General features: G+C 33.0%; 2 protein-coding genes across 2 annotated transcripts; both read right to left on the bottom strand.

The window, feature by feature from the left end:
* Positions 1–926: 926 nt before the first annotated feature.
* Positions 927–2,960, bottom strand: LOC125807582 (probable protein phosphatase 2C 25). The gene is made up of 3 exons (XM_049487319.1): positions 2,415–2,960; positions 1,557–1,895; positions 927–1,453 (listed from the first exon to the last, which is right to left on the bottom strand). Exons 1-3 carry the CDS (start codon positions 2,871–2,873, stop codon positions 1,112–1,114), a joined length of 1,140 nt encoding a protein of 379 aa, XP_049343276.1. The 5' UTR covers positions 2,874–2,960; the 3' UTR covers positions 927–1,111.
* A 3,358-nt stretch (positions 2,961–6,318) lies between these two features.
* Positions 6,319–9,376, bottom strand: LOC125807578 (protein PMR5). Its single transcript, XM_049487314.1, has 5 exons — positions 8,954–9,376; positions 8,704–8,875; positions 8,215–8,393; positions 7,537–7,695; positions 6,319–6,844 (listed from the first exon to the last, which is right to left on the bottom strand). Exons 1-5 carry the CDS (start codon positions 9,286–9,288, stop codon positions 6,511–6,513), a joined length of 1,179 nt encoding a protein of 392 aa, XP_049343271.1. The 5' UTR covers positions 9,289–9,376; the 3' UTR covers positions 6,319–6,510.
* Positions 9,377–10,511: the final 1,135 nt, after the last annotated feature.

The raw sequence follows: 10,511 nt of genomic DNA, 5'->3' as shown, positions 1-10,511 counted from the left end.
ATTCTTCACGCCTCAAAATAATTTACATGGACGATACGTAATCATGCTTAGTGTACGAGCTAGGAATATGTGGCGTAATCATGCTAAATTTTTAGCTTTATGAGAGGAATCTCTAATACTATTAATATTCCCACTGAATTAACAACTATTATGCAGGATCTAAAAATAACATTTCGACAAAATTTATCCATTGAAGATAATTTTATTTATTTATATTAATTAGATTCAAAGGTAATTAATATGCTATAAAATGAATAGCAAATTTACAATGCACTATTATTTTAATGCATGTATTTGTTTTAAGGACAAAAATTAAATACCAACTTATTTAATAGGCAAAAAATTAAATATCGATCAGCCTGTTTGAAGAGCAAAAGTGTAATTTCTTCTCTTGGAATTACATGTTTGACTTGATCCAATTGAGAATATGAGTTCACATATTAGGAAGTCTTTAAGTTCACATAATAGGACTATATAGAGTTGAATTGTTGACATTTGACTGCATTTGGATATTTAACTCCATTATCAGGCCTAACTTAACCTATCAAATCTCTTTCTTATGCTAATAAACAATTGTTTAATCAAAATAACATTCTCCAATTATTACTTTATTTTCTTTTAACTAAATGATTTGGTCTATCATTCATACTACGATATTGACATCATTGAAACAAAAAAACTAAATCTCGACGATGCTAAAAGTTTGAGTCGAAGTTAAAGATCAAGAAATCGTTACTAACATATTTACGAATCTCAATCGTGGTAATATAACATCCCACTTTATTTAACTACCACGACTTCAAGTATAAAGTTTTTAGCAATAGAATTCACACTTGTACATGTCCGTCTGAATACAATCATAGGATGTTTAACAATTAAATAACGATTGCTGATAATAATATCGTAAACATTGTCTAATGAACAAATGGATAAAAAAGGATTTTTGCTCATCATTTCACCTGATCTGAAGTCGCATAACAATTTGATTTACAGAGTTAAAAACCTCATATACTAGTAAACTGATCCAACTGTTATTCTAGTAAAAATCTCTGGCTAGCAATTCGTCTGCGAGTTAGTAAGAAAGAATTCCTAACCTAAATTGGGGATCCTGTCAACAGAATTGTCCCAGTTGAATGATCATCACACTTATATCATCAAGTGAACCTCGCGAAACAGAGAGGTCAATGAGCTTTCTACACGCTGACAAGGGCTGCTGTGTACTGATGCCAGTGCACAAAGGCCGAGCAATATCTACTGCTTCCTGGTTGCTAACGGTATCCCATAAGCCATCAGATGCTAGGACTAAGAATTCCAATTCAGGATTAAGTTCAAGAATCTTCGTCTCAGGTTCTGCTGTTACCCATTGTTTAAGGTACTGATCCCCAATACCTCTTGATACAGCGAGAGATCCCTGAATTCTCCAAACACCATGACAACAATCCACGTAGCCACCCTATAGAACACAAAACACAAGAACATCAGCCACTATTCATATTTAACAAGTAGGGTAGCACATAGCTAAGCATAATTTCATCGTCAAGACTCAAGCTGCTTACCGATGCCTCAATTCTATCCTTCTCATCTTTCCTTGAAGGCCTATGATCAGAGGTCAATGCCTCAGCAAGCCCTCCTCTGCTCACAACAGCACGACAATCTCCAGCATTAGATACAACTAGATTGCCCTTTTGGATTAACGCTGTCACGCAGCATGATCCACCCCGAACTTCTTGGCTGAGAAATTCAGTATCTGTTTTAAGATAACCGTTTTTCACTGCCGCTTCAATTTTGTCATCTGTTGTCTTCCCTAGTTCATTCATAATGTTCTTATTCAAGTTCTCTGCTGAAAACTCTGCAGCTTTTACTCCTCCATGACCATCAAATATACCAAAAACACCCTGTTACAAGTAATCCCTTCGTCAGTTTTACTGCTTCAAAACACTTTATAAACAATCAAACATGCCTTAATCCAAACTCGAAGGTAAATAATCCATCCTCAAAGACAAACTTGGTACTTACACACATTCCAGTGAAGTTCTATTTCTATGAAGAACTAAATTTTGAGAAACATTAGTTCATTATCTCCTCAGACCCTACTTGAGGGATTACACTGGGTATGTTGTTGTTTATATTAGTTAATTTTTTCCTCAAACCACACTTGTGGGATTACACGGGGTATGTTGTTCTTCATATTAACTAGACATAAAAGAATAATTTGACAGTTACCTTCCAACTACAGATTCTACAACACTAGCAAAGATACTCAATTTGATGCTAAATTTACATTTCTCGTTCCTATTTATCGTATATTTAACATAAACGCAGTGTAGAAAAAGTGAAACAGTTACAGATAAGTTTCAGAAACTGAAAGAGAACCATAAAATGTACTCCTACTAATAATTAACAGCAAAAGCTACCTGTTTGTAATCTCCTTTAAGATTAACCATGGCAGAGTGACGATCCTCCATTGCACCTTTTCTCCCCCTTTTACAGCAAACAGAATATCCATCACCCTCAACGTCAACCAAATCCGCTACTCCAGCAGGAGTCACCGGAAAATTCCCGAAACTCATCGAAGCCACCGGAAGATCCAACCTAGTCGGTCTCTTCCTCTTCAAAACCATAGAAGTAGAACAATCAGTATTAGAAGCTCTAATAAGGTTACTCGGTGGAGGTTTCTGAAGCCTAAGAATCCGTAACGGCGACGACGGAGAAGAAGGAGAAGCTGAGGTCTTTGAAGGAGAGTGTGTTAGGGTAAGGGTTTCAGGCGAAGAAGAAGATGAAGAACTAGAAACTTTACAACGAAGAGAAGCCGGCACCGGAACCCTAGACGGTGAGAACACCGGCGAATTTGAAAGAGCGACGGTGCAAGACATATTTTCTCCGGCGGTTTTTTTCCGATCTGTCGTTTTCTTTAACGTTCGAATTTTTTCCCGTTATAATTTTTTTGGATTTGTGATGGAGATTGTGAAAGAGGAAAGTTAGAGGTATTTATATGTGGGAAGGAAATAGTGGCAGACTGGCAGTCAAAGTATTGGGGCCTAAAGTGGAAAAAATTGTGTGGCCCATGAAAGCCCATCCCGTGTTTTTAGAGCGGTGATTTTATTTTATTATACTATACCTTTTTTAAAACTTAATTTATTGTGTTGTTGACTATTTTTTTTCTGTTTTAATTTGTTTATTATAATTTTTTTTAAGTTTGTTTCAAATTTTAATTCTTACCTTTCATATTAAAGACATTAAGAATGTAAGATTAACTTATTCCTTTACGAAAGAAGGACTTGTTTTCCTTTTTAGTTGTTTTAAAAAAAATACTATTTTTTTTTGTAATATTTTAATTTTAATTTTTAACATGACATGTTCAATATCACAAGATTAAAGGATTTTTTTGATAATTTTGACATAACTTTTATTTAGGACGGTAAGATTAAGAGCCCGTTTGGATTGACTAAAAAAGTAGTTTTTAAGTTAAAAAATAAAAGTAGCGGGAAACCTATTTTTGAGTTTTAATTTATTTTAAGTTATTTTAAACTTATTTAAAGTTATTTTAAAATTTATCAAACACTTTCTAACTTATTTTTATATTTGCCGAATAATTCAGAAGTAAAAAACTAACTTAAAAATAAGTTTGATCAACTTATAAGTCAAATCAAACACCCTCTAAAAGGTCTTCTTTATTTTTCGTAAACGCCGCTCCAAGTCAAACGTCATTCTTTTTTAAACGAAGAGAGAACTATATGTTAGTACATTCCACCTACTTAGTTAAGGCCACAAAATTCACAAGTAAAGTTAAATTTACAAAGCACAATAAAATATAGTGTTAGAACTTAGAAATATTTTCATAATTTTTATTTTCTTAAATTTTGTATCAAAACTAAAACAAAGGGAGTACTACTATTTCTAATGTTGATTTTCTCCCTAGAAAAGATTAAATCTTATTTGAATTCTATGATACAAGTCACCTGTAAATAAAAGAGGTTGTTCAAGTGGTAAGTATTTTCAATCTCCATTTTAAAATTACAAGTTTGAGTCACCTAAAAGGAAAAATTAAGGAAGGTCTAGACGAAGTTGAAATAATTAAATGGAGAAGTCATGTAGATAAAAAGAGGGTTGCTTAAATAGTAATCACTCTTCGCCTCTAATTTTACAATTATAATTGAATCACCAGAAGAGGAAAATGGGAAAAGATCGTATGGAAGAAGGGAAATTGCTAGAAATCGTGTAGACAAAAGATTATTACTCAAGTGGTAAGCACTCACACCCTAATTATAAAAATACAAAAGTGGGAAAGGTCCTACGAGAAGGAAAAATGATAGAAGTCATTACAGACCAGTCATAAGAGATGATTAGTTAAGTGGCAAGTATTCTACGTCTTTAATTACAAAATTGCAAAAAGTAGAAAAGATCAAGAAGGGGCCAAATGATAGAAGTCACTTCTCGTAGAAATGACTTATGAAGGAAATGTCTGATATTGAAAATTACATTATTTTCAAGACATATTAAAAAAAGAATAATATACATAAATTGACACAAAGAATACACTAAGTTAAAGAGTACTTATACTTATTAATAAAAAAAAATTAGAGCGTCTTGATGAAATTTTTTGAGTGCTAAAGATTAACAATAATATTCATGTATTAATTAAAATAAATAATATAAAAAAACATTTTACTTAAAACATCTCATAATTTCTCTCTCATGCAGAATATTTCTAAGTAGCCCATACTATTAGTGCGTGAATAATAAATTCATACCCTTTTTTGTTGTCATTTCTTTTAAGTTAGATTGTCTTTTACGTATACGCAAAAATGTAAATTAGTTATGTTAAGTTTCAATGTAACGCGTTATCTTTTAGTACTAAAGCATTAGATTAATAGAACGTTATGATTAATAATAGTAGTAATTACTATTAGTTTTTATGAATCAAACAAGATTGTTGTTAGAGAAGAAGTGGGAAGATGTGGACAATCAAATTTAAGAAATTAAGGTCAAACACGCAAATACAATAACTACTTTTCTTCCAACCTTGCTTATAGAGGTTGGCTTTGACTAGGCCACTTTGCACTATGTCATTTTATTGGTATATTTATTGCAAACTACAACCCTATTCAGCAGTGGGGCCAAAATATTTATTATTCAAAATATAAGAAACTTATATATATGAAATTTATATATATATATATATATATATATATATATATATATATATATACACGTAGACACCCGTTGGACCAGAGAAAAGTTAGAGTCTGTTTGGATTGACTTAAAATAGTTTTTAACTCAAAAAATAAAAAATCAAACTTAAATGACTTTTAAGTCAAAAATTAAAAAGTAGGGGAGACCTACTCTTGATTTTTAACCTTTTTTTAAAGTCATTTTAAACTTATTTAAAGTTATTTTTAAGTTTGTCAAACACTTTCAAAAGCTAAGAATGACTTAAAAGTAGGATTGACCAACTTTTAAGCCAATCCAAACAGGCTCTTAGAATATAGCGTAGAGTTGATAAACTTAGTAACTATATGATACATTTTCTCTATATCTTTCAGAAACAACTAATTTTCTACCTCCATAAAGTAGTAGTAAGCTTTGCGTACAGTCGACTCTCTCCAAACCCTCTACTTGTTATTATTGTTGATACGTTTTTCCATTTCATCATACCTACCCTAAGCCAACCCAACATGAATACATATATCACAAAGTAGCTATTGGGCCGAGAAGCAGCAATAGGACCAAAAGGACTTCACAGTGATGGATTGAGATCCAGGTCCAATTAGCAACAAGTCAAAAATGACTGTTTCAGCTACTATCCATAGCTGTCTTACTTTCAGTACTTGATCAATTATTGCTCTATCATTGAAGTATCACTTTGATTATTAGCTATTGTAATTGGAGTTAGTTTATATCAATACAAATTGGGAGTTTAGTTACTGTTTCATTGTTGTTCGTTACAATTAAGCAAATTCGTTCGGCCCTGTTGCAAACACGTGCATAACTGAAGCTTTAGTGCATCAGACTATTTCTTTTTTTGTTATTCTTTATGCTTCTGTTTTTTTTACCTGATGGCAAACATTATGACATAATTGAAGATGTTATTTGCCATATCTAAACATATATAATGTAATAACGATCAGAGCAAGCACTCCTATGTTCCTTATGTCGGAGTGGTATTTCACAAGTAAATGTCAAACCTCACAAGTGGAGTATGAGAGATTGTTTTCAATATACTCTCGTGTCAAAAGAAGTGTAATCAACACAAGATTGACATGGAAATAATGGACAACAAAATAACAAACTGAACAAATCAAATGTAGTGAATAATACCAAATAATATCTTTCATTAGCAGCACAAATCTACAATGCCGATTCAGTCACTATATAAACTCATTTAACAATTATCTTAATTAATTAGCTGCATTAGTGTGAACATTTTGTGTCTCCTAAAATGAATTTGCATCAATAGGGCTAGCAAAAAACTAAAAATTACTACTACAAGCTAGCTAGTCCTATAATAAGTTAGTAGAAAAGTACAGTGTAAAATAGTTGGTTCCATGTATCAGGCAGGCCAGGCAGACACCAATGGCTACAGTCAGGTTTGTTAGGGTTAATTCTTTGCTGAGAATTGAGATCCCCACTGTAAATGGATGGATGCGCATCTTTCCTCATTGTTGATAACAGTGTTATGTCTAGAAAGAAAGGTGGGTTGTCCATTTCTCTTATTACTTTTTGGATCACATTTGATTGATCCAAATCTGGACCTGGGTACGTGCTCGTCATCGGGGTGGTTGTTACGGGGATGGTCTCCCCGTAACAACTCCCTGTTGATGCACCCACGTTCCATTCACTCGGGCTGCCAACAAAAACAAAATTTTAAATTATTCATACGTAGTAAATATGTGTGGAATTTCTCAATTATTTGGCACCGACAGACAAGTGACGGAATAATTAATACAATTTTTAATATACTACCTATTTCTCAAATAAACACCGAAATTTCAAGAAAGAAATGGATTTTTTTTTTAAAAAACAATGACATTCTTGCTATAATATTAGTGTGATTATGAAAAAAAACTTCTTAAGTGTAATTTAATTATTTTTTCTTAATAAAATGTATCACACAGACTGAAAAAGGAGTATCATTTTCACAAATACGACTGCAAAAACACAATAATTGAATGTTGTTAGGTCCAAGTTGGAATACAAAAGCATATAATAAGTCGATGACAGCTGATATAGTGGGGACAAGGTCAGCATAGTTCCAATAGAGAAATTCAAAAAACGACTGCTCCTACTAATAACACTGACAAATCTACTGAACACCTCCAGTCTCACGCCAGGCCAAGATTATATAGAGATTGGATCGAGCTCAATAATTTAAGTCTAATTTTATATTTGTATTAAGAAATTTAAATTAACTATGTATTTGAGATCCTAGTACTAACCACTCACATCACTATTCTAGAACTTTGAATCAATAAAATTTAAATCATGACTCCATCTCTGCTAATGACCAGTGCAGTATTATAGAGAGAGTTAACATACTTGTAGTGCGTAGGGGAAATGCCCTGAAAGAAGAGTCTGGTTCTACTTCTGTCAATATTGGCATCAACCCACCTTGCCCACGTTCTTAGCCCTTTCTCCATTGCCATTAGTGGATCCATGTCTTCATACATTGTCCCTCCTGCTTCTACGTTGTCCCACCTGCATATTTACCAATTTCACCCTCATCTCAAATTTAAGAGTCGGAGCCACAATTTAAATTTACATATACTCAATCTATCATTGAATCATAGTCTGTTTTAGTTACTGGATTTATAATTAAATATTCATATATATATATTTAACAATTTTATTAATATAAATATAAGATCTAAGAAAAAATTACTTAGTTCGCCTGAATGAGGACCTAATACTATAGCTTTGCCCTTAGATATTATTACATATGGTTAGCTTCTACTCAGGAGTGGAGACGAACCTAGTTAAATATATTTTTATGTATATAATAGATGTTGAAAACTCGTTAGCTAGTTTGTGTGTTTACTTATTCATATTTTAAACCCGTGAAAATCGTTATTGCTTCTAACAGGACCTAAGAGTGCACTCTTTGATTATATCAATTTGTAGAAGTGTTTTTACAATGTTAAATAGTTCACAAAAATCGAAGTCCAAAGTGAAAAAAAATTTCTACATGATGAAGAAAGTTGGGAAAGGAAAAAATACCCTTGAAGAGGACCTTTGTGAGTCCACCAATGACCAGTATTAAAAGACAATACATCTACACCATGCCAAGCATTAGCATTTCCTCTTATATCATCCAATTTTAGCACTCTTTTGCCTTGCACAGTGTCTATGTCCACTAGATATGGTGCTTTGTAATATGAAATAGCCACTCCATAATCCTGCAACAATCACACCATCTTTAATTTTAGCACTAAATCACATAAAAAAATAGTACTACACTACGAAATTTCGTGGTGTGAGCAGAGGGCGAAGCCAGGAATTGAAGCTACACTCTAGCTCAGCATTTAGAGTTTGAATCAAAATTACTGGATTCTACTGAACCCGTTCCCTACAATCTAGCTCCGGCCCAACGTGTGAGCTTGCTCATATTGTAGGTCTTAAATCCTCACAATGCATAACATAAATCCGATTAACATTGGTGAAAATAATAGTGAAATCGAAATAAAAAAGCAATAGCGAGGCGTATACCAGGAACTTGAAAGTTGAAATAGGGTAAAGCCTCGACATCTGTGTTTGAGCTTTTGGTACATCAGCTGAAATCATACAAATCAACGACTCCCATTGATCCCGGCCTAATGAATCACCCACAAACATCACTGTTTTCCCTTTCATTTTCAACAGAAACTCAAGCCCATTAAACCTATTAATTAAAAATAATAATCAAAAAACCATCTAGAATCGAAACTCCATTGAAGATTTAAAATCAAGTTTTAAGTACCTGGGTAGCTCACAGTTCGCCGGTTTCCATCGATATTTCAGATATTCAGTATCGGGTCGGCCGTAGAGTTGACAGTTGAACTGTGAATCGACGGCAGGGCAAGAAGCTGATTGGTAAAATGGGTAAGTTTCATCGTAAAGCCAACTACCTATAAAAAGAGAACATGAAGTTTGATTCCCTTGAAGAATTGGGTTTCTGTGATTTGGGTTATTGTAATTATGGTTATTATTATGGTGGTTCCTTAATAATATAACAGATAAAGCTACATAAAACTGTAACAAAAGAAGAAGACATAATGTAGTTGAAGAGGAAGATAATGAAGAGAGAAGCACCATTTGGGAGAAATAAAAAAAGGTTAAGAAAGAGAAGAAAAAGTGTACTTATAAAGCGAAAAAGATATATAGAGAGAAGAAAGAAACACAGTTAAAAAAGGGGTGAGAAAGAGAGAGAGAAAAAGAATGTCGCTTTGTGAATGTACTGTTTTGAAAGAACTGAGGCATGGGCCTAATGGCTGATGGAGAAGTGGAGATATTTTGTTGCAGAGTGCATGTGAAGATGGCTGACTTGGTTCTGGGAGAGACGGATTCAAGATCTAAATGTTATAACTTATATACTTGAATTTGAAGGCACCATAAGGTACACACTATATTCGCCTCAGGTATATTGAGTCGGTGATGATTAAAATTTGAAATTTTAAATTAATGTGTTAAAAGTTAAAATGGTGCTTATGAGACTTACAAGGTTTTTTTTTTTTTTTTTTTTTTATAACAGGGGAAAATTGCAGCCGCTTTTCTTTGGGTGCACAAGGGTAAAACTTTCGCTCCTATGCAATAGCTCGCAAATCACATAGGAGAGGTAATCCGCACTAGACAAGCCCGATGCGACGAGCTCTACCCGAAGGCAAACCCCTTGCTTTCGCTGGCAAGGAATTTCAAACTTGAGACCTCCAACATGGAAGTCCCAAGCCCAAACCACTGGGCCACCTCAAAGGGTAACTTACTAGGGGTTTTCCTTGATTATTATCAGAAGTTAAATTCAAATTAGGCAATGAGATGAGGAGAGGGGCAGTATGTACAAGGTCTTGTAAGAAATTCATCTCTTATGAAGATCAATAAATATTCATTTTTTTTCCGCAAAAATTTGGGAGTTTACATTCATCATAACATGAGGATTAAATCATAAAGCAAGACAAAATAAACTCTTTCAATCTTATTTATGTAGATTCAATTATTTATGAATTATGATAGTATATACAATTTTTTAATATAAATATGTTTATTTGTATACAAAATTTGAGTTGAAGATGGTTATCTAGGTTTTGGCGGGAAAGTGGCTTCACAACTTTTGATGCTTAGTTTAACGACAGAAATTAATCAATAAAAAAGTTTAGGATTTGGAACAAACCTTTGTCATTTAGTAGCCTCGAGAGATCTAACTTCTCAAAAATGTACTAATGTTAATCCTTAATTTATGAGTTACTGTTTTTTTTTAAAATTCTATTTAAAATGAATATCATTTTTATAATTAAAAATATATTATCTTCAAATTTTTGCTTTTA

The sequence above is a fragment of the Solanum verrucosum genome, unplaced genomic scaffold, assembly GCF_900185275.1.
Source record: "Solanum verrucosum unplaced genomic scaffold, falcon-dt-bn FXZP01000183.1, whole genome shotgun sequence".
Lineage (NCBI taxonomy): Eukaryota > Viridiplantae > Streptophyta > Magnoliopsida > Solanales > Solanaceae > Solanum > Solanum verrucosum.
The sequence above is the reverse complement of the archived record's forward strand: the minus strand, read 5'-3'. Positions and strand labels throughout refer to the sequence as shown.

Bases quoted from the DNA above. Each gene is read 5' to 3' on its own strand.
- LOC125807582 (XM_049487319.1), bottom strand. From the start codon at position 2,873: ATGTCTTGCACCGTCGCTCTTTCAAATTCGCCGGTGTTCTCACCGTCT. The intron at 1,896-2,414 runs GTAGCTTTTGCT...TACTTGTAACAG, and splicing joins TTAAAGGAGATTACAAACAG to GGTGTTTTTGGTATATTTGA. The intron at 1,454-1,556 runs GTAAGCAGCTTG...TGTGTTCTATAG, and splicing joins AGGATAGAATTGAGGCATCG to GGTGGCTACGTGGATTGTTG.
- LOC125807578 (XM_049487314.1), bottom strand. From the start codon at position 9,288: ATGGTGCTTCTCTCTTCATTATCTTCCTCTTCAACTACATTATGTCTT. The intron at 8,394-8,703 runs GTATACGCCTCG...TGATTGTTGCAG, and splicing joins TTTCAACTTTCAAGTTCCTG to GATTATGGAGTGGCTATTTC. The intron at 6,845-7,536 runs GTATGTTAACTC...TTTTGTTGGCAG, and splicing joins ATTTCCCCTACGCACTACAA to CCCGAGTGAATGGAACGTGG.